At 43.8% G+C, this 25,191-nt stretch overlaps 1 protein-coding gene across 1 annotated transcript in view; it reads left to right on the top strand.

The window, feature by feature from the left end:
• Positions 1 to 10,774: 10,774 nt before the first annotated feature.
• The window catches only part of LOC306928655 (neurobeachin-like), a gene marked incomplete at its 5' end in the record, with an annotated part of 211,871 nt that continues 197,454 nt past the window's right edge, over positions 10,775 to 25,191 (top strand). Inside the window, one exon of the mRNA XM_079508925.1 lies at positions 10,775 to 11,107. Coding sequence (XP_079365051.1) covers positions 10,775 to 11,107 — 333 coding nt within the window. The remainder of the gene's footprint in view (positions 11,108 to 25,191) is intronic.

The raw sequence follows: 25,191 nt of genomic DNA on the forward strand, positions 1-25,191 counted from the left end.
CTACAGTAATCTAGTAGACCCAAGCAGTCTCCCATCTACAGTAATCTAGTAGACCCAAGCAGTCTCCCATCTACAGTAATCTAGTAGACCCAAGCAGTCTCCCATCTACAGTAAAGAATCTAGTAGACCCAAGCAGTCTCCCATCTACAGTAATCTAGTAGACCCAAGCAGTCTCCCATCTACAGTAATCTAGTAGACCCAAGCAGTCTCCCATCTACAGTAATCTAGTAGACCCAAGCAGTCTCCCATCTACAGTAAAGAATCTAGTAGACCCAAGCAGTCTCCCATCTACAGTAATCTAGTAGACCCAAGCAGTCTCCCATCTACAGTAATCTAGTAGACCCAAGCAGTCTCCCATCTACAGTAAAGAATCTAGTAGACCCAAGCAGTCTCCCATCTACAGTAAAGAATCTAGTAGACCCAAGCAGTCTCCCATCTACAGTAAAGAATCTAGTAGAACCAATCAGTCTCCCATCTACAGTAAAGAATCTAGTAGACCCAAGCAGTCTCCCATCTACAGTAAAGAATCTAGTAGACCCAAGCAGTCTCCCATCTACAGTAATCTAGTAGACCCAAGCAGTCTCCCATCTACAGTAATCTAGTAGACCCAAGCAGTCTCCCATCTACAGTAATCTAGTAGACCCAAGCAGTCTCCCATCTACAGTAAAGAATCTAGTAGACCCAAGCAGTCTCCCATCTACAGTAATCTAGTAGACCCAAGCAGTCTCCCATCTACAGTAATCTAGTAGACCCAAGCAGTCTCCCATCTACAGTAATCTAGTAGACCCAAGCAGTCTCCCATCTACAGTAATCTAGTAGACCCAAGCAGTCTCCCATCTACAGTAATCTAGTAGACCCAAGCAGTCTCCCATCTACAGTAATCTAGTAGACCCAAACAGTCTCCCATCTACAGTAATCTAGTAGATCCAAGCAGTCTCCCATCTACAGTAATCTAGTAGACCCAAGCAGTCTCCCATCTACAGTAATCTAGTAGACCCAAACAGTCTCCCATCTACAGTAATCTAGTAGATCCAAGCAGTCTCCCATCTACAGTAATCTAGTAGACCCAGGCAGTCTCCCATCTACAGTACATTCTTGAATTCAGACTTTGAAAACCACTGGTGTTATGATCAGTACTTTATTTGGATTTTTTACAAATACAGAAAACAGAAAAAACTAACACAAGCAACAACAGAATACGTATGCATGGACATTATGTATGAACACAGAAACATAATATAAAACAAGGATAGATAAGATAAACAAATAAAAATACAAATAAATCAAATTAAAAGTTTAAATTAGTTTACATGACCAAACACGCAGCATCATCAACCGATCTTTTCACACCATATTTGACAATTTGGTCAATGTTTGACAGGTTTTTATAGTATAGTTTGTTGATTACCTTTGATGCAGTAATGGTCTTTCTTTCTTTCTTTCTTTCTTTCTTTCTTTCTTTCCCCCTTTTTTCTTTCTAATTGTGCACTATCCATTGTATTATGTTCACAGATGTGTAGATTGTGAAGGCTGGATAGCCGAAACGTTTGTCTCCTGTACAATATGCAAGAATAAATGCCTGAAATGCAGCCTTGGTGTGTGCGACCTATTACCGTTATTTATATGGTAAGCTTCTCAGTGAAATGTGATCTTTTTAATTTGCTTAAAATTGCTGCACACATCAGTTGCTCTGTGGTTTGTAATGAAGTGAAGTATTATTATTGCATGCACGCATGCGTCCGTCCCCAAATCCCATCCAATGCTGTCTGCTAACTGTTGCATCACTTCAGCTGACAGTAAAATTATGATGTGCCGCTGTTGTTAGTGCTTTATCTTCTTTCCATCACACATGCATGCACGCACGCATGCGCGCACACACACACACACACACACACACACACACACACACACACACACACACAAGTTATTCACACTTGCACACGCACGCACACAATCACACATCCTGATGATGACTCATATCCGTCTTTGAAGAAGGATAGCAGCATCCCTGCGTCTGTCCGGCTGTGGTGGAAAGTAACTAAGTACATACATTATACTCAAGTACTGTAGCGTATTTCAGTACAATTTTGAGGTTCTTTTACTTTACTTACATTTTTTTTAAACTTTTGTACTTCACAAAGGCAAATAACATACTTTTCCCTTTGTTTTTATGGGGCCGCTTTTTTGTGGAAAACAACACAAATTTGGTTTGGCTCCTCCCCTTTCTTAGTCCACTTCCTTCCTGGTGCATCTGTTGTTTATTCTTACTAACAACAACATTACCATACATGTTTAAGGAAGTGGTGCTGGCAGATTCAGATGTTAACAGACTCTGGCTTGAGACTTGATAGCTTAAACCTACACAGTACACACTAACCAATTCAGCTCTATTTTATATTATTATATTAGACCTATATAATAATATTATAATCCATCGCTCCCGTTTTGATCCCTGGCTACTGCTGGGTTAATGTCAGCATTGTCCTTGAGCAAGACACTTAATCCCTAACTGTTGGTTGGTGCCTTGCCTTGCATGCTTTCCTCTGCTGTTGTGTGTGTGAATGGGTGGGTGAATGTAATGCACACGGATGCTACAAAAAGAATTGTGCTACAAAACAATGCACCATTTACCATGCTGTCAAATGCCAGTGAGTGTGATATGCCATGGCACACGGCACATGTCGATTGTCGTGTGTTTGACACATGATTTCAGATGCAGTATGGATGGACGGAGATTAGTCCTGACAAGGTGTTAAAGATACAGTTTTGTGTGGATGGGCATGGAAATGAAAATGCCTTTGTGTAGCCTAGATGTAGAGTCAGCCAGTCAGGGTCCTGTGTTGACAATTTATTGAAGACGATATGAGCAGAAAAAACAGTATTACGGCATCATAGCCCTGACCTCTTGGCATGTTGCACACAGTGGAAAATACTAGACCTTCATGGGATGGTGATCCTAATGACAGCAACAGGAGCTCCATGGTGTGAAGTTAACACTCTATGGTCCAAATATAATTAGATGGAATGGAAATTATTTCGAACAAGATTGTCATTCTACTCCTGCTCCATTCTGATTCTATTCCCCCCCCCCCCCCCCCCCCCCCCACACTCTCTACTCTCTCTCTCTCTGTCTGTCCGTCCATCTGTCTTTTATTTATTTTGTTTATGACTTAGTGTTCCCCAATTCATTGTCCTCAAAGGCCATATTTTGTCTAGGGTACCAGGCTGGAGGCCGCACGCGTAAAAAATTGGGGTTTTCATTTTTTAATTAATTAAGCTTAGAACAGATGTAGAACAGTTTTTCTCAACCAGTGGTCCGGGGACCACCAGTGGTCCTTGAGGGGGTTCCTGGTGGTCTCCAGCTAAATGACGGAGAGTTGGTAACCAAATGGACCCTTATAGATCTTTAACTCTTGAGAGTGTAAAATGAATTCATTTTCAGGGTAAGACCCCATTTGAAAAGATATGGCAGGGATTCTCACAGCTTTTAATTTGAAGGATGCCCAGTTTGACATTCATAGGCTACTGACCCCCATTTAATGCCATGTATATGTGGGATCTCTATTATAACTTTTATTTATAAAAATCAATGTCAATTTAACTCTGAGAGAGTACAAATGGAGCCAAATGGACCTGTTATGGTCCATTTGGTTCCATTTGTAAACTCTTCATTTGTACACTCTCTGAGTGCCAAATCCCTTGAATATGATGGCAGGCATTGGCAGGGCTCTAGCAGTGATTCTCATCATTTTAATTTGAAGGATGCCCCAAAAATAAAATCTTCCAGGGACCACAAGGGGGTGCTCCGCGGGCCGCAAATGACCCGCTGGCCGCCTATAGGCCTATCTCACAGCCCGCTTTCCACGCCCACTTCCGGTAGATAGTGGTGACATTTAACATTTACACTTTTTTTCTCTGGAGATTCTAAGTACATTTCCTAATGTTAAAATGTCAAAGACCGATGATAATATGAAGAAAACACAATGGTATAACAACTCAAATAAGTAGAATAAACCTTACCTTTACAAAACGGTAGTTTGTGGCTTGTGAAAATACCTCTTTTAACTATGGACCGGAAAAAAAATAACACCACTAGCTCTAAAAGGGGGCGTAAAAAGGGGGCGGGGAAATGCTGTGAGAGGCCTATTGGGTAGGCGCCTTATATGTTTACTCTCATGTTGGCTATTTCATGGACATTCACGGGCTTTTACACATTATGCTTACAGTAACCACTTTCAACCTGCCATCAAAATGGTACAAGCTCACAACGCATCGGACTGCAAGCTTTTTTGCTGTGAAGTGCAATGAAGTATATTACATCACGGCTTATATATAGCTTGTGGCTGTGTTCCTCAGCTTGATGGTCACATCACAGGTTTACAGGTGTAAAATAAGGTGTGCAAGCTCCATCATTTTAGTTATTTCCAGAAAGAAGAAGAACAGAGGGGGGGAGGGGGGTTCGAGCTAAAAGGTTTTGGAACCACTAGACATGAAGGTGCGACAAGAAGAATATCAGTGCGTTTGTTGTGCATGAGATAAGCCTCTGCACACAAAGACACAACAACAGGCACTTCAAACCACACCAGGTATACCATACAATACAGCACAGCATCAATACTCAGAGGCCAGGAGGAGGAGAACGATGACTGTCTGACTGGACCCTGTGGTGCTGCTGCTGCTGCTGCAACCTCTGCTGGATGGATGGGGAGACCCTGCCAAATGGGGAGGGGGGGGGGGTGCAGAAACAGACGGAGATAAAATGAGACCGGATGCGGGGAGAGAGGGTGTGTGTGTGTGTGTGTGTGTGTGTGGGGTTAAGAGAGAATAGATGATAGAGGTAGAGAGACTGTACCTGTATTTAGATTGTGAGAGAGAGAGAGAGGGAGATACGAAGAGGGGAAACAAGGGGGGGGAGAGAGAGATAATTGAGAGAGAAGAGGAAAAACGTGAGGCGAGAGAGAGAGAGAGAGAGAGAATGGAGTGGGGGTGTGGTGGGGGTGTGGTGGGGGAGCGGTGTAGGTGCTCTTTTGCCCAATCACAGCTCAGATCTCAGTTAAGATCTGAGATCAGCTAAAGAAACCTTTTGTTGAATCAGGACAAAGCTGCAGTCCAACGCCTTTGTCTGCCAAACAAAGACAAGTGTGTTCATGTGAGAAAGAGACGGCCATTGTGTGTGTGCGTGCGTGCGTGCGTGCGTGCGTGCGTGCGTCTAACTCTATCTAATAAAAATAGTATATACAGTACACTTTGGCCACCAGTGTGTGTGGCCACCCTTATGTCTCTTGAAGACTAGTCATTTGGATTCCTCTGCTGTGGGCCGGAACAGTGGGACTTTGGTGTGTATAGCATTTACAGGCTAGTAGCATTCCTCCTGTGCAGAATATGAGGAGTAGACATTGTTTTGAGGACCATTTCCTGAGAGAAATGGTTGTTTTATGTTTTTTTTAAGGAGTCGGGATTACCCGGTTTACAATTAGGAAAAGATTCAGGTTAGGATTATGTATTTAGAGGGTAGATAATGTTTAGGGTTGAATAGAATCGAAACCTAAAACTGAAAGTGTGTGTGTGTGTGTGTGTGTGTGTGTGTGTGTGTGTGTGTGTGTGTGTGTGTGTGTGTGTGTGTGTGTGTGTGTGTGTGTGTGTGTGTGTGTGTGTGTGTGTGTGTGTGTGTGTGTGTGTGTGTGTGTGTGTGTGTGTGTGTGTGTGTGTGTGTGTGTGTGTGTGTGTGTGTGTGCGCTTATCCTCAGGGAAATTAGGTGATGTTTCACCGATTCATTTGCATACACAGATAGATATGCAAACAATGTTCATATACCACCCACCTTGTCACCCTTGACAACGGTCAGCATTTAAATCAGGAAAGGAGATCGCAATGAGGCACCATCTCTGCTTACGTGACAGTCACCCACGCACGCACGCACACACTGACACACACACACACACACACACTGACAAATTGGCCTTTCTTTGCTCTCTAATGGAAATTTTCGCCAGCAGATGTGTCCCTGTTGGAAGAGCATCTGGAGCGTGAAACAGGCTTATGTTCACACACACACACACACACACACACACACACACACACACACACACACACACACACACACACACACAGGTAAGGCTACTGAACCAAATTGAGCTAACACTGGTACCCGCACACACGCACGCGCGCAAGCGTGTGTGTGTGAGAGATGCGCGCACATACCTGTGCATGCATAATCATACTGTGTAGATCTATAGATAGAAAGACAGACAGCAAGATACAGTAGACAGACAGACTGACCTTTATTGATCCTGTGAGTGACATTCGGTTAAAATAAGCAAGAACAAGAATGAAATGAAATATAGATAAAGGTGTAATCGTTCATACACAAAGCAGCATGCACATCTGTTTTCTCTATTCTATAACTTGTCATTTAGTAATTTGTTGTTGTGATCCTAAAAGATATCCTCTAGTAAAGAGCTCATTGAGTGGAATTGCCCAAGCCTGGTAAACCATTTCAGTTGAGTGAATTCACACGTTGTGTCTTCAGTCTGCAGACTGGTCTGGCCCCAAGCGCTGGGTAGTGAATTCACACGTTGTGTCTTCAGTCTGCAGACTGGTCTGGCCCCAAGCGCTGGGTAGTGAATTCACACTATCATGTTGTGTCTTCAGTCTGCAGACTGGTCTGGCCCCAAGCGCTGGGTAGTGAATTCACACTATCATGTAGTGTCTTCAGTCTGCAGACTGGTCTGGCCCCAAGCGCTGGGTATAGGACTTTTGCAGAAACCAAAAAGTGGAAGTGGAAGCGTTGACAAACCTGTGGTTTGTCAACAAACCTGTGGTTTGTCAACAAACCTGTGGTTTGTCAACCACAGGCTCCTGAGTGCAGGCGATAATGTGAATTAGTGAGACAGGGATGGTTTACCAGACAAGATTTGCCCCTCTGCATGCGTGCGCATTTGCGCAAGCTTGGTAGAACAAGATGACAGCAAGGCTCAGAAGGCTGTGTCACATTTCAACTTTGTGTCACATCACAAATGTACAGGTGTCCAAGCTTCACCAGTTGCAGTTACGATATATGATATGATATAGTACTTTATTGTCAGTTCACACTGAAATTTGTCTTGCGACACAGCAGCCAAGTATGCAGAACACATATACGTACACACATTTGACATAACACAAAGAACAAGACAATTTACATACATAAAGACATGAAGACAAGAGCAATATCCACCGCTTAGATTATCCTGTGGCTACTACGACTCCTGATTAAGCCTCAAGGTCGACTGGTGGACAAAGGACCTCTTTAGTCTGATCTTATTGTATGCTGGTACACCATATCTCCTTCCTGAAGGTAGCAACCTATATTCTCCATACAACACATGCTTAGTATTAGAGGTGATATTCCTTGCTAACCTTAGGATGCTGTTATCATACGTGGATGTATAACGTTTCTGAAGTTGTTGTCCAACAATCTTTGAACAAATGTTCAGTTGTTGCAGCATTTGTTACACATAATGAGAAAAATATCACGCATTGAAATAGAACTGTACCAAACAGCCGTAGCTTAATGGGTAGAGAGTCCGTCTTAGAAGGTCACCGGTTCGCCTCCCAGCTTGATGTTGAAGTAGTGTCAATAGTAGTGTGAATATTGTGTTGATAGTTTGTTAATAATCTGTTATTTTTTAAATTAAACAAAGCTTTGAGAACCTGTGTTGCAAAACCTGTGTTGCATATGTTTGACTGCTTCGTCCCTCACGACATACAGTTGTTCAGATACCACTCAGCCTTGATATTTACATTACGAACCTTCTTCTGCGGCGTAGGAGCGGGGAGGCGGGTGATCAGGGGAATGCAAGGCCAATTGGTATCTGAAAAACTGTATCGTGTGCGTCCCTCACACCGTCAGAGCAGCCATCAACTGGGTGAAGCTGAAACCATGGATTCATGTTCCCAGTTGCCAAGTCATAGAATTCAGCATGTTTTCTATAGTATCATGATGAAGGAAGGCAGTCCGCACACTGGGGCATTCAGACCATTGTGCGGACTGCATTCCTTCATCAATGTCATTGTACGTATGTTTCACTCAGCGCGTGTGTATTTGTTTGGGGGTCTCCTTTCATGCTGTTATGTAAATCTCAGATTAGTACTTGGTACGCTGACAACATTTTTCAGTTGCGAGATTTTCTTTTGCTTTAATCCATGTGAAACAGAATTTCCCCTGTGAGTACAAAGGTCTCCCCTCCCGTAATGTACTCCAACAATAAAGGCACAGTTAGTACTACGCAAGTATGCAAGGCTAGAACAGGCAGATGAGAGGTACTGTAGTGTACAGAACACATACTGTCACTGTGATGGGATAAAAGACATATGCAAACACATTATCTATATCGTTACACAGCTTAAGAGTGATTAAATAAGATTACGTGCACATACTGGGATTGGTCAAGCCTTGTGCCGTGCTGCAACAATAACCACAGAAACCCCATACGTACAAAATGGCCAATCAAAGGAGAGTGCAGTACTGGGGAGAGGGGTATTTAGCTAAAAGCTTGCTCCCTGTCTCTACCCCTTTGCAGTGTGGTGGATAGTGCTTTTTTGTATACACTATAGGCACGCAAACACACACACACACACACACACACACACACACACACACACACACACACACACACACACACACACACACACACACACGTTGTATGTCTATGGAATTAACATCCTTCTACCCTAATTCACCAGGGCCAAAACAGTATGACCGTTTATCCGTTCCGCTTACATTCAGTGCCGAATCAACCCCTCCGAGGGCCCCGGAGCTACACCAAATCCAAAAGCCCCATGCATGCGCATTTCGCTCACGTGCATGTGATTCCTGTGCGCGGAACACAATCAAGAACGACACTTTTTGCGTTTGCGCGCCCAGTGAATGAACGCGTGTGCGTTCAGCCCACCGCCAGCACTATCGCCGCTGCTCCCATACATCCCATATCAGGCTGCTCCCCGACGCTGGATCTGATGTTTTTGAGTCTCCTCCCACCGAGTGGTTAAGAAACTGTCGGACGACCAAAACCACTAACTGGGGTTCCTGTGTCTCGCACAGGGCCCTGCAAGCTCCATTGTTAATCCGGGCCTGCCTATACTTCACGCATTGATTGATTGAATATTTTATTAACATTTGCACACCAAAAAAGCACAAAGTACACACACACACGTCACACACGTATTACACATAATGATTGACAGACCCGAGTTCCATGGGGGATACGGCCGATTCCGACCGGCCCCGAGAGAAGATAAAACATAGCTCGACCTGTGCGGGTCTTGGGTCCTTATACCTTTGCAATGGGGGGGGGGGCTGGGGGGGCTGTGAAAACCAGGTATTTTAACACTTTCTAATATACATTCTTTGGGGGAAAAAATCTTCCCTCTAGTATAATCATAGTACCATGATGATCATGTTTTAGGGGGGGGGGGGGGGGGTGTGGGTACCTGGTGGTCTGTGGACACCACTTTGAGAAAGCACTACACTGTGGGAGGAAGAGGAGCAGAAAAGGAGGAATGTGAGGAAGAAGACATGGCTAGGAGGAACAGAACATAACAGGGGGAAGTGAAGTGGAGGAGGAGAAGTGGAACAGCCTCTGAATTTATAAACACTGTCTGAAAGCCAGACTCCCCCAAAACATCATGAACTCTACTTAACTCTACTTCACACAGCCTCACCGCTGCACCCAGGCATGCACATTTTGCACACCACAAATGTGAAAAGGAATGCTAATGTGTGTGCATTAGGCTACAGTATTATGTGTGTAGGCCCATGTGTACTTGTATTGCTATACTTTGAGTACTGTGAGTATAGCGATGCATGTGTGCGTGCGTGAAAGAGAGAGCCCAAATATCTTATCAGCTATTTACTGCATTCAGTGGCTTCTCTCTAGTCTAGAGAGATACTAGACACCTTGTGTGGCCCCTATTAGGGGCCATAATAGCTGACTACAAAATGCACCCAGTTGTTTGGCAGTGCCGGTGTGCCGCGGTGACTCTTCCTTGGAATCATTATGAACTGCATCATGCATGGCTGGCTGGCTGCGTCTGATTCCTATATGCTCCAGCACCCATCACCACCCACCACCACCCCTCCCTCCTCCAGCACCCACCCACCACCACGAGAGAGAGAGAGAGAGAGAGAGAGAGAGAGAGAGAGAGAGAGAGAGGAGAGAGAGAGAGAGAGGGAGAGAGAGAGAGAGAGAGATCCTCTACTCACAGTACTCAGTGCGCATGCGCGATTAGAGCGAACCACCGCAGACAGTAGGGGGCGTCAACATGGCGCTGCTGTGTCGACGTCCGCACTGACTGCAACCTGCTAGAGAGAGAGAGAGAGAGAGAGAGGACAGGAGGGGAGAGGACAGGACAGTAGGAGGGAGGGAGAGAGAGAGAGCTGCCTGCAATCCTGTTTACGCGTCGAGATTCGAGTATATTTTTAATCATCATGCCCATATGATATGAATTCTTACGCTGCACCTCCGGGAGGGTGAATTCTGGGGCGAATTCAGAGGATTTGTCCTTCGATTTATTTATTTTCTTTTTTTTAATTCATCGGTTTCTTGCTTTTTGTTTTTAATCCTGCGGAGCACTGATGTATTTTGTGCAGCAGCAGACTGAGCTATAGGAGCAGGTGCGTGTGAGAGCGTGTGTGTGCGTGTGTGTGTGTGTGTGTTTGAGTGAGAGAGCGAGAGAGAGAGACAGACCGCTCCTCTCCTCTCTTCCTCCTCCGGCTTCTCCACAAGGGGGGAAATGTCGAGCGAGAAGCCGGTTTCAGCAGCACCGAGCTCGGCTTCGTTGACGGACACAGACGCTCCTCATCACAACCACCACCACCACCACCATCAGCCGCCGCCGCCGGGCTCAGGCGCCACGGTGCAGCCGCCACAGGCCACCATCAACACCAGCACCAACACCGGGAAGACCATGGTGTCCGCAGCCGGCAACATGGTCCTCCCGGCCGGGGTGATCAACCCCGCCGCGGTGCCGATCAGGAATATTCAGATGAAATTCGCCGTGCTGGTCGGCCTCATCCAGGTTGGGGAGGTCAGCAACCGGGACATCGTGGAGACGGTTCTGAACCTGGTGAGTCCTGGAGACAGTCCACTACTAGATCCACTAGAGATCCATGATCCACCTCCCACTCTATAGTCTCCACCACATCATCATCATCACCATCAGGACCGAATCACTGCGCTGCCTTATAGCGCCGCTATGTTTTATTTACGATGCTGCTTTCAGAAGAGGATGATGTCATGTGTTTGTTCAAGGCATGGGTGGAAGGATGGATGGGCCTTTTTCCCCCTCTCTTCTCCCCTTGGAAGATGAAAAGACATAGGCTTAATGTGTGTGTGCGTGGCGGTGGTGCTTATGTGGAATGGATGGAAGGTTATATTATTATTGTAGCGGCTAAGCAGCGCGGCATGTGACCCCCAGGCAGCTCGTTTTAATAATCACCACCAGCCATTGTTGACTATATTGTCCCGTCAACAGTTGCTGTGTCTCAATCTGTTTATTTGTTTCGCGTTTTACGCTCGCAAAGTAACGGTATAAAAGGCAGATGACTCTTAATTCTCCCCCTGACCCCGTTCTAACTGCCACCGGTAGGGTAGGGTACGGACGTATGGACGTAGCCTACGCAGCGCACTGCCAGCTCACAACACAAGACGCTGGAGGATCGTTACCATGTTGCGCGCTGCACAACACAAGCCCACTATTAAAAATCAAGATAGACTCCGCCTGCCGCGTCTCCGCGTAGCAACTAACAGCTCCTGCGAGATGACGTTTAGACAATGAAACGATACAAAAAAAATTAAAAAAAATCAATGTGACTTAATGAAAAATAGGACGGGACAAAGGCCGACTAGCATTATGCTACCCATACTAGACCCATATGCTGTGTATGATCATGCATCATCGCCGGCCTACTATAGCCATTGTTAAAGGCACTAAAGGCAGAGCTATACGGCAGAAGGGCCTTCCCTTTGCGTCCTGCTGTGAAGCCGTCAGTGTTTTACTGCTTTATTATGATGTCTGTTGGTTTAACGGGCCATTCGAGATGCGTCTGTTTTCATTTGCGACTAGGACGCGCTCCTCCGTGCGTCTGTGGGCCTATAAATACAGGCCTTATAATCTACACACCCGTTTAGTACAACGGTGTGTGTGTGTCGCTCTTCCGACAAGAACAAGCGCGTTGTGAGCTTGTAGATCTGTTCTCTGATCTGCAGGCGACACAGACGCACCAGGTAGCATTATGTACTGGGCTGGGGTCTTGACGTGCAGCAATGTTTGCGGTTTAATGTCCCTGCACAGCAGGTGCACAGGACAGGTCTGCTGGGCTTAAATATAGGAAGTAGTCCATGTGTTTAGGATTGCTATTTGCTATGGATGTTTTCTTTTTATCTCCTCCTTCCTTTTGGACTATGACATTAGAAATCTGTCACAAGACTTGTGTCTGCTAAGGGCCTGCAGAGCAAAATGTGTAAGAGAGGCTGAGAGGCAGCCGGGTTTGTTCTCTCTGAGTTTATTATAGATGGCCTTGTAAAAAGCTACATGGCCTATTTATCTAACTCGACGCATGGAAGGAACACGGGCAGCAGCCCACAGCTGGGGCGACTGAACCATTTTCATCTCCAGTTGTCTACGAGGCAGGAGGTGGAGGAATAGTTCTGGATTCAAGGCGACACTCTTGTAGTCTTACCGATTATCGAGCTACAAGGGGGAAGTAAAGGGAGACGGGTAGGTGGGACCGTGGGAGGCATGGGAGGGGGTGTGGGGATGCTAGATCATTCCGGCCATGCGTTAACACACACTCAGGCAGGCAGCTTGCAGAGGCTACATGGCCCGATAACCGTCACACTCCTCTTGACTCCGGACGGACGGAGGAAGAGATGAGATGAGAGGAGTGATGCTGGGCTGGCTGCTATAGGCTGGCTGGCTTAGCCAGGGCGATCCGCTGGCCAGCAGCGCCATGCATTTAAAAGCAGGTGGCGGATGATGGGGAGAGGGGGGGGGGGGGGGGGGGGGGGAGAGAGAGAGAGAGAGGGGGTGGGGGAGGAGGAGGAGGAGGAGGAGGTGGTGGTGGTGGTAGGATGCTGCAGTGGCTGTGCACACACACACACACACCACCACACACACACCAGCTGATGCAGCAGGAAAGAAGCAAAAGGATTCAGGATTGGTCCATCCTGGATCAGTGGAAGGCTCAGCGGAGCGTTCAGCTCTGGCCGGACACGACGTGCATGTGCAAACGGCCGGGCCTAGCGGCCTACCTTACAGTAATCTGCCCTTGTAAGGAGCTTTATGTACCTCCCGTATGAATAATACAAAGTCTTTTCGTACGGTAACACGTCCCATCAGTCACACGGAGAGAAGAGTTGTATTTCTATGCCAATGCCAAAATAAAACCCTGAGAACTAAGCAATCAGTCCTGCTCTGTTCGCGGTGCGCGCAGGCCTGCCGATATATCTATCTAAAGCCTTCCGGGGAATTGTTACTGCCCGGGCCCGGGGCTGCTTAATTAAAAGAGTTGAAACAAAGTGGTGTAGAGGCAGGAAACCTCAAGCGGTTGGTTGCGGCTGTTGGCACAATGAGTCAATGGCCCTGAGACCTGATCCATTATTCAGGCCGGTGTGGGAGACCACAGCGGTGAGCCTCCACTGTATTGATCCGCTCCCTCCAGTCCCCATCGCGTCTCTCGGACCAGCAGATGGACTTTTGTTTAGGTCAGATATGGAACTCTGGTTGGAACGCCGGGTCCCTTTCAGTACTAGTGATGGACGGGGGAGTCATTAGTGGGATGTTGTTGCTGTCGGGGGCAGAAACCTCTCATGATGTCTCATATTATTTTAACTTTTTGTGGTTTTGTTAATTAACGGCCTACGTTTGGTCATCCTACGGTATCACACAAAAGTATTAAAAGTATCAGATCAACAAGCGAACAAGCTTGTCAATCTTCTTAATCTACATTTTGCTGTTTCTGAATTTTAATCCTGAAAAGGACATACCGGTATGCGGTTTCCACCCGACAGAGACGACACACAAAGGGAATGGAATCTATCGCTAACTACTGTAAGACACAATGTGATGTAACCAGTTCTTGTTCTGCTGTATTTAAGATGAACTGAACTCCTATTGTACACGGATACAATGGTATATATCGGATTATAGTTAGGGGTGAAGGATAAAGCTTTGTCATCCCCAAGGGAGCAATTGATTTGGTTTACAGCAGCAATACTGTAGAAACTGTACAAAACAATGCAACAATACTAAACACATACATCACATTCACAACATAAAGACAGTTAACAAGCATTGTTGTCTGTCATCTGTCACCAGAACCATCAGAGAGCAGTAGGAAAGCAAGAAATTAAATTAAATTGATTGAATACTTTATTAACAGTTTGCAAAATGTACAGAGGTACAGTTATACAATAATGCTAAAAGGATAACAGAAAAAGCCACAAGGGCTTGTTTCCACTGTGGTCCTATGTATTCAATTCATCAAGACATATAAACTTTAAAGACATACAATACCATATAGGATCAATACCATACCCATCACTACCAGGAGCAGTAAAACAGTAGGGGGTCATTTCATTTGACAAACTAGAAGACTTGTCTACGAGGTCCAGTTGCAAATTGCAGACACGTGCTCTTTTATGGTGTAGGAAGTCACACTTCTTGATGGCTAAGGATGGGAAGGATTTAAAATAGAATTGGACAGGACAAAATAGATAGACGAGGTAGAATAGAGTGGAATAGAAGAGAAATTGGAGCTGCCCAACAGGCCATCAGTCGATGTAGTTGTGTCTGGCTGGCCTGCTGCGTTGCAAAACATCAATGTTTAATGAACGACCTCCATTCTAAATGCACACTGTGAAAAGAAAAATGCTCATATTTGACAGTGGAATTGTTCAGTAACAGCCACGTGTGTGTGTGTGTGTGTGTGTGTGTGTGTGTGTGTGTGTGTGTGTGTGTGTGTGTGTGTGTGTGTGTGTGTGTGTGTGTGTGTGTGTGTGTGTGTGTGTGTGTGTGTGTGTGTGTGTGTGTGTGTGTGTGTGTGTGTGTGTGTGTGTGTCAGTCAGGGAGGGTGAGGCTTGTGTTTGGATTTGCCAACAAGAAGGATTTATAATAATGTAATGTCAAGACCACGCACACGCCACTTGATTGAGCTCAGCTGTCTGGCAGATCTCAGGCCAGCTTGTCCTCCACCCCCAGACTCTTTGATTCTTGCATTTTGCTTCTTGTATTTGTTGGTGATCTGTGTGTGAAATAATGCCTGCTCTGCAGTGGTCCCACTTGTTGTTGCAATGCAGGTCGCTCATCGTGATCAGAGTGTCAGCTTAAAAACAACCTAAATGTCAGCAGCAGCACCGCAACCGTAATCCATGAAGAAGACACCTGAGGCTGATTCTACAAATGTCTTTCTATAGGGCATCGCAGCAGGCGTGGTTTTCTGGCACCACTGAAAAATCTGCCATTCACTTTTCCCATAGATATTTACAAAAATATTTACCAATTATTTTATGCCTAGAATCTATCCATCCAGGATCCTGGTGAATCATGACTATAAAACCTTTGATACTGTGAGACAAAAAAAAACCAAACCCATATTTATTATATGTAGTATATCTTATAATTACAAAATTGATTCTTGATTCTAGGCTTAAAATAATAAATATAAATATTTGTATAAATATCTATGGGAAAAATGAATGGCAGATGTTTCAGTGGTGCCAGAAAATCACGCCCACTGCTATGCCCTATATCAGTGGTCCTCAAACCTTTTCATGTCAAGGACCCCCAAAATTATGCATGTATTATATGGCGAACCCCCATTTCAAAATAATTAGTTCCAGGGACTGGCAAAAGCAAAGATTTGAGGTAAAAAATATATATATATATATATAATCAGATTTGCACAAATTCGTAGCAATTTGGTGGCATGTTAATTTAACTCAGACACCTGGTTTTCTTTTCACAGAGATCTGCTCCGAAGTGTTGTTTGCGAAACTCATGTTTTTATTCCTGTACGGAACTTGCCTCGAGTGCGTTGAGAAAATTGAACTTTTGCCACGGATCTTGTTAGAGCCTGTGTGAACTGTGCCAGGAAAACAGCAAAAGATGCTATTTCAATTAATTAATTTGCCTGACTATGTTTAATAATGGCATATTTTATTTATAGAGCACTTTTCAGGGTAATGAGTTGCACTTTACATGAATTATGATGATTTTGATTAGGGACATTATCATCTACTCAGGCTTTTGTGAGCACCCCAGACAGATTTTAAGTTGCTTGGTTAAAAAATTCGATACTCGATATAAATTATATCAGTCCCTTCCTATAAAAACCCATTGTAACTTCAAACTCCATTTTAACCATGATGGATTCATTGAAAACACCCATTCTTGATTGATAGTGTCCTTCTAATGCGTGAGAAGACCGTGTTTTTTCAATTCTTTTTTTTTCCTTTTTTCCCCCCAGAAATGAAAAATTATATGTAAAGTGTACAAATGAGTTGTATATGTTTGTTATAAATGGATACATTAGCACTGAGGTTTTTAGTGTGTCTAGAGTGGTTAGAGTATAGTATACTTAACCCATTTTGACCTGAGATCAGATTCTAAAAATGTCTTCTACATCCTGACAGTTTTCTGAAAAAGTTTTCAAAAATAGCAGACCTACAAGCTCGTAGCTTGTAGATCTGCTATTTTTCAATAGCTAAAGCATAACATAATGCTAACACCAAAAGGGGTTCCCGCCTAAAATGGGTTAATCCTGCACTACCCAGGATTCATACCTGGGTCTCCTATAGTGCATGAGAAACCAGATTTCTACCTCTCTTGCAAGAGACAGTTCCTCCCTGCTTGTACAGGGAAAAATATTGTCCTTATGAGCTTGAGGCAACACTACTACTTGTCAGCCTACCTCTCACCAGGGTCAAATGTCTCAATGGAAGACTAGTGACACCCCCTCCCAACCACTGCAGATACTAGTTATATTGTACTAACATACTATATACAATACACATTGGTTAAAATAACCTTTGCATACTTGTAGAGAGGCTGGGGAATTGGGAATTGGCTATACTAAATTGGGACTTGAAGGGGAGAAAATGTTTTTCTTTTGTCTTGAAGGGGCATGTTTTGCACAATAACAGTCTTTTCATTATGTCTGCCCACGATCTCTGTGATTCATACAGTAGGCTACGTTTGTTTACCTCAGTCACTGATACTAAAATCTGATATTTTATTTTTTATTTTTTCTATGAACCTGTGACTTGACACCCATACTGTTTTGAAAAGAAAATAACGTTTGCAGCTTCAAGATCTGAACAGTATAGCGTATTGTAGCTACATGTGACCTTTGTACTGACAGATTGCCTTGGTCTGATGAAGAGCCGGCACGGCTCCAAACGTCACGCCCAGTATAATGGTGTAAAGGAACCAATGCATTTTAAAGCTTTGGAGCATATGACCCAGTGTGCAGACATCATTATTTTTTGGAATCTCTGACCTCTCAGCTCAGCACCAGGTTTTTTTTTAGTGAGTCGATGTCCATGCTTTTTTGTTTGTTTCTGTGTCTTAATATGCAGGATATAGACACAATGTAGTGGTTTCTTGAAGATCGAGGGCACATGATGGTAATCTAACCAGTAACCTCTGTAGTCGGGTCACAGCCCTGGCTGGTACTACTGGTCCCAAGGAAATAATAACAATAATAGTGTCCACTTTAGTTGTTGTTGGGATATTTGCTACGGCACATTTGCACATGCCTGTAGAATAGATGTTCTGCACTGGCATTTACCCATCCTAGCTATTTAGGAGCAGTGGATGCCATTAATATGGCACCCGGGGAGCAGTTAGGGGATAAGTGTCTTGCTCAGAGCCCGGTGTTGACCCAATTCAAGGATTTTTAATGCCAGTGTTTTCTCATTTAACTTTCTTTCATAATGGATCCCCCATTAGCACTTGCATAAGGATGGCTAATGGTCCTCTCGGGGTCCATCTCACAAACAATACAATCAGAAACTATAGCTTATCTGCAAAATTAAGAAGCAGATAAACAATAATTGACATTCGGACAAAATGATTTCACACATTGATTCTGGTTTAAATCTGTTAACTTGTGAATAGAATGCTGTGTGCGTGCATGCGTGTGTGTGTGCATGTAGTTTTGAAAACATTTAGATAGATAAGAGAAGGGAGACTGGAAGGAGCGGGTATGCAATTGTTTATTAAAACATTATTATGGTTAAAATACACATAAAGCTAAGCCATACACCACTGCAATGGTAGCACACACAAAAATGTATAATGCAAAAAAACATGAATAACTATTGTGGTTCTATTTTAATGGCAAGATGAGAAGGATAGTCAAACGCAGTCAATACATCAAACTACAGTGAAGTGCACAAAGTACAGAACAAACAATCGTCCTGTCGATCTCCCTATATCTCTCTCTACCTATCTCTCTGTCTCTCTCGATCAACCTATCTCTCCATCTAGCTAGCGATCTCTATCTGGCCTGCGATCTCTCATCTCGTACAAATCCGTTGTGCAGTAAAGCTGCAGTTACTTGTTATTGGCTGTTTGTTTACACTGTGTTTTCAAAGTGAGTGCAGGCTGCAGGACTATACTGTTAGAGCCACACACCACACTGCCTCTGGAGTGCCAGTCCTCATCCACACAGACTGGTGCTTATTTATAGACGCTGGGCTGTGTACTTGTGTTTGAGCTGTAACGCCTTCCCTCCCTCCCTGCCTGCCCCTCTCTCTCTCTCTGTCGTTAAAGGGCCATTTTTAACCTGAATGCACTTGTGTTTGTGGAGGAATACATGTGGAAATGTGACGTTAACACTTTCCAGATTTTCTTCTTTACATTACAGGTTCAAAATTGACAATTTTGCCCATTAAACGTTTAAACCGATTCGGGTCAGATCTGGTGTCTAGGTGAGACATTTGACACGGCCTAAATGTCTCAATTGGAGAGCAGGTAGACAAAATACAAACACCCCATTGTATAAGTTATATTGTGGCCTATTAACTACTCTGACAAACTCCATACAGATTGGAAAAAATGTAAATGTATTCATTAAAACAAATTGCATAGTGCAGCTTTCACGATGAAAGATCATGGGGTAAAATGGTAAATGGTGCATTTATATAGCGCCTTTATCCAAGGCGCTTTACATAGATGTGCATTACATTCACCCATTCACACACACATTCATACACCGATTGCGGCGGAAGCCATGCAAGGTACCAACCAGCACATCGGGAGCAATTTGGGGTTCAGTGTCTTGCCCAAGGACACTTCGACATGTAGACAGGAGGAGCCGGGATTCGAACCGCCGACCCATGGATCATTGGACGACCTGCTCTACCTCCTGAGCCACAGGGGGAGATTGTCAGTTGAGCGACAAGTTTAGAGACTGACTTGAGACTTAGTGGATCCGCTGGCATGATGTGATGTTGTTATTATTTGGCTGGCTGGTCCACACGGGGACCCTGTTCCACCCCTTTAGTTGCCCCTCTGTGTCTTCCTGAGCAAACATCTAATTTTGCCTGTCCATACACATCCACCAAATCACTGTGCGCGCACACTGTGGAAAGAAAAATGCTCATATTTGGCAGTGGAATTGTTCAGTACAGCTGTACACACACACACACACACACACACACACACACTCACTCACTCACTCACTCACTCACTCACTCACACACTTACTGTACATGTGAACACACAAACACAGAAGCAGCATTCTTCTTAGAGCCACTGCTCTGATAGTGAGTGTAATGTATACTCGTACTTAGACAGAAGAGGCCGTTGGCAGAAGAGACAGAATTAGTGAAAAGAGACAAATGGAGAGAGGGCAGACCGCGGGGGGACGGACAACAAGGTCATACGGACGGACAGAAGGAAAGGGAGGGGATGGTGGGGGTCTGCGTGGGCGTACGCAGACGTCGGACATTAATATCATAGATGAATGACCTCAGTGTGTGTTTTCCTTGTCATGTGTTAATCAGAGCCGTTGTCTCCGTGCGTTACCCTGTCAGTGGAATGCACCAACATTAGGACTGGGAGAGAGTGATGTGGTTATTATTATGATTATTGCTTGCTTTTATATATATATATATATATATATATATATATATATATAGTTGTGTATATATACACAAGAAACTGGATGAAGGCGCACATAAAGAAAATGTGTTTCATTTTTGCCCTTGGCGAGGAAGAATTTCAGCCTGGTATGTCTGGCGGGTTCCAGGGCCCCTGTCTACGCCTCAGCCATTCGGGCCCCCTGCCCTCTGATGGCACTCAATCAAAAGACTTTAATATAATAATATGTGTCTGTATTTTTGCCTGTGGGTAGATCAGCGCTTGGATGGGAGCAGCCTGGTTTCTGTAATTAGCCAGTTTGACCCCGTGGCGCTGTCCTTCAGGGGCCAACTGTAATAGTTTTCACCGGAGCATCTGTGTGAGTGCTCAGTGTTACGCTATCATTATCCACTAGAACACACCTAATTGGTCTTATCAATTATGAATGGGTCTTGAACGTTGTGACTGTGAATGCTGTCAAAGTTCTGTGGTGAGCAATAGCGGTTTCCTCAAAAAACTAAGGTGTGGACTGTACATTTGTTTCTTTCAGTTATTGATACGGTACATTTTTTGTGTACGGTTGAAATCACGTGACAGGTTGGTAGGTATAGACAATATGTTATTCCGGCCGTCTCTGTAATATGCCACAGAGGACTTACAAGATTGATTGATTGATTTATTGAATACTTTATCAACAGTTGTTAATCCATTGTTTCCATTGCAGTCCTTTGTATTCAATTCGTCAAGACAAAGACATTCAATACAATACAAGAAAAGTATATTACAGACAAACACTCTTCCTTTGGCAAGCTAGCAGACGGGTGCTCTCTTATTGCGGTTTTGAAGAAGGGTAGGAAGTCGCCCCTTTTGATTGCTGTTGGTAGGGCATTCCACATTTTGATGACATAGGAGTAGAATCAATCCATCCCCATGTTTGTGCTGAAACTGGGGGGAATGAGATCAGTGGAAGGTGCGGGGGGAAATAATGTGTGTGGCAGCCCATACGGGTTTAAGAGAAAGCCAGGGGGAAAGAAAGCAATGGGGATTTCATGATACAAATGTTGCTGATGCTGTCTGCCTTCATGTGGGGGAGCGCTGCACACCGCACAGTCCCCCCGGGTCACTGTGACAGCAATTAAGAGAACAACTCTTGAATATCCACTTACTTAGAACAGACACGGGAACAGTTTCAGTACAACAGCATGTTCCTAATGCTTCCTACAGAGCACTCTCATCAAGTTATTTCACCACAAATTGCTTTTGATTAGGAACCTGTCAAGTTGAAAACATTTTTTTAATTGGCACTGCAGTTCCTGAGACGTTAATGGAAACTAATAGAATCAGATAAAGCCAGTTTCTTTTGGTCTACTTCGCTACTTCAGCTTGGTCAGACCACACCCATCTTCAAACTGCAACTTCATTATGTACTACATCTACAAGGTTAAATTATGATCTAAAGTACACACCCGTGAAACTTCATTATGATCTTAAAGGAGAATTCCACTCATTTTCAACATTTTACTATGTCATTAATATACCTTAGAGCTGTTGTGTGGAAATAATAAAAAAGTCCCCCCATTCTGTTTTTCCTAGAACTGTAATTATGAAAAAAAACATTAACATGGTGAAACACATCTTGATGACATCATCAAGATGTGTTTCACCATGTTAATGTTTTTTTTCAGACCTCCAGTTCTAGGAAACACAGAATGGGGGGACTTTTTATTATTTCCAGACAACAGCTCTAAGATATATTAATGACATAGTAAGGAAACACAGAATGGGGGGACTTTTTATTATTTCCACACAACAGCTCTAAGATATATTAATGACATAGTAAAATGTTGAAAATTAGTGGAATGCCCCTTTAAGTAGTACACACAAAGCTTTCTCACACGGTAACATAAATATGTCCATAAACAACACACACACACACACACTCAAGGTGGAAACAATGCCGTCTCTGTCGGGGGGAAACTGTCTCAAGATTGAAATTCAAAAGTAGCAGATCTACAAGTTCAAATCAAGTGTTGAGCTTGCGGATCTGCTACTTTTTATGTTTTTTTTAGTGTGATGTAGTAAGTAGTGTGATTAAGTAGTAGGGCATTCATTCACTAAATGTGAATGAATGGCCTCTACAGCAACGATACATAATGGTTATGTTGTGTAAGCCGCTGATACCGGCTCAATGACATCGACCAGGGGTAGGCAACCTGCTGCTCTAGAGCCCCATGTGGCTCTTAGGCTCTCTCCTGTGGCTCACAGTTGCTAGGGCAAAGACGTATGAAAAGGAATAAGAGGTTTTCTTTTTTTCTGATTTTAATCACAATTATTATTATTTATTGTAGTAGGCATATTGCAAAACTATGTTGCCTATACACCAGATAAAAATAAGACACAAATTTAATGCAGAAATATTGCTGCAAGCAGCGATAAGGCGGGACCAAGAAAGAAGACAATACGCAATAAATAAGAACAATATGCACAAATAAGAATAATGGGCTGAGTTGTCGGTACCCAGATTTGAACCAACAACCTTGTGGTCCAAAGACGTGAGCTCAACCGACTGTGCTATCCAGACACAATCAGTTGTCTTATTGTAAACAGCAAAACCATTTAGTGTTTTTGATGAGAATTATGTGTGTCCTGGTTTTGGGGATGTCTTTATCCATTACTACAGTGTGTTTTGCTGTCAATTTTTTCACGTACAAACTTCTCTTAAACTGGGATTTCAGTTAATGGTCCATACATTGTGTGTAGAACGTTTCACGCAAATTGCTCAAAAATCCAGGCAGAAAATCAGGTATAAGCATTTTTTAAACTGCTCAAAATGGCGGAAGATCTGCGGGCGGAGCTTACTTGTCAAAGTGACAGATGTGTTCCCCATGAGTCAAGGAACATGTGGAAACAAGTGCCATGAATTTTGGCCAAACAAAGCATGAGTTATGACTGTTCAAAGGTTTCATTTAAAAAAAATTGCTATAGCGCCCCCGATTTGGGGCGCTATAGCAATAGTAAGTAAGACTGCTTTCAGTACTATTTGGCATGACCCTCTACTATACTGTAAAGTGACATAAGCATATGACGCTGCATGTATAGTATTATAGGCAGAAGAAACATTTTCACAAACCAGCAATTTTCATTGTCTCATAAAAACTTTTTTTTTTGTCCGTATAGGTCCAAAGTTCACGTGTAGACGTTTTTGTGCATTTTGATCAAAGATCCTGGGAGGAGAAAAACCACAAAAACAATAAGTGACCAAAGTCACTTTGTGACTTCTTGGTCCCTTAAAAATAAAGAATGTAGTAATGCTAAGACATCTTTGTTTGTTTTCACCACCAAGGCTGCTGGCTTACTGGTATACTTGATTTGCTTAGAGAAATTAGCAAACAATACAATGTAATATTGAATACCAGAAAAACTACAAATAATTAATGTTTGCTTTATTAAAGAAAACAAAGAGGTAGGAGCGCACACCAATAGTGGGGAGGTGTTGACTGTGGGAAATACAATTTGAAAAATTGTATTTCGTAGTCACGATCGTTTCGGCAACAAAAGGCCTTCTGCAGCATGACATGTATGACAGGAATAGTAAAACTGCTCAGATAAGATTTGTAGAGATTGGTTCCAAGGTGCACTCATCAGGGAGTGTCCTCAATCTGGCCAACACCCAAAGTGAGTAATTGGTTGCTGGCAACAATTATGAATTTAATTGCTGCAATTTAATTTATGCAGCAATATAAAGAAAAATATATATAAACATCAAAATGCAACAGGTCAGTCAATACAAATATATGTATATACATTTGCTAAATGTAAATATAAACGTATAAAGACTAAAATACAAGACATATATAAAGCAAACATATTTTGCGGCTCCAGATAGAATTGTAATATTTTTGGGGGGCAAAAATTGCTCTTTTTATAATAAAGGTTGCCCTACCCATGGCATAGACATGTGCTTTGGGTCTCCAGCAGTGCGTGCATGCACAGCACACACATGCACTGCTGGAGACTCAAAGAGAGCAGCCTGTTATATTGTGGTGATTAGAAAATTGTAGGGGTGCTAGACGACCAGACACGTACACACACACACACATACACACACACACACACACACACACGTGCTCTCTCTGACAGACACGCTCACATGTACTGTACACACACTCACTTCCACTGCAAGGTCATGCGTGACTTTACTATTTATCACCCAGCATGAGAGAGAGAGAGAGAGAGAGAGAGAGATGGGGGGTTGATGGACAGCTCTGCATGGTCCCACCCACCACCATTAAGACGTGAGAAAATGAGAGAGGGATGGAGCCATGGATGGAGAGAGTGACGAGGGGGGGGGGGGGGGGGGGGTTGGAGAGAGAGAGAGAGAGGATAAGATGGCTTGTGCCAAGGTGGATGAATGACAGGGATAATGAGAGAAAACTGAACAGCCTGTGTGTGTGTGGGTGTGGGTGTGTGCGCGTGTGCGTGTTTGCGCGCGCAAGTGTCATATTACATTGTCTTTGTCGGGTGGAAACCTCATATGTCCAAAATTGTTACTTTTCAGCATTCAAATAATTAAGACGCATATCGCCGCATAAGCCGCTCGAAACACGTCTCTTCGCACCGCGTTTCTAGCTTGCATGTCTGCTACTTTTGATGCTTTTGTGTGACACTGTAGCGTGATCAAGTAGGGCGTTAATTTACGAAAAATACACAAATAGTTAGAATATGGAGATAAGAGGTGTGTGTGTGTGTGTGTGTGTGTGTGTGTGTGTGTGTGTGTGTGTGTGTGTGTGTGTGTGTGTGTGTGTGTGTGTGTGTGTGTGTGTGTGTGTGTGTGTGTGTGTGTGTGTGTGTGTGTGTGTGTGTGTGTGTGTGTGTGTGTGTGTGTGTGTGTGTGTGTGTGTGTGTCCTTCTGTGTGCATTGTGTGACAGACCAGTGGTCAGTGGGTGTCTGATGAGTTCTAGTTCTCCTGCAGAGCGAGCCTCATCACGGCCGTGCGTGTGTGTAGCGTATCACTCCTCCTCCTCCACCCTGCTCCTCCGGGCCACGGCCACGGGTGACACAA

This window comes from Electrona antarctica (assembly GCF_951216825.1).
Source record: "Electrona antarctica genome assembly, chromosome: 8".
NCBI classification, from domain to species: Eukaryota; Metazoa; Chordata; class Actinopteri; order Myctophiformes; family Myctophidae; genus Electrona; species Electrona antarctica.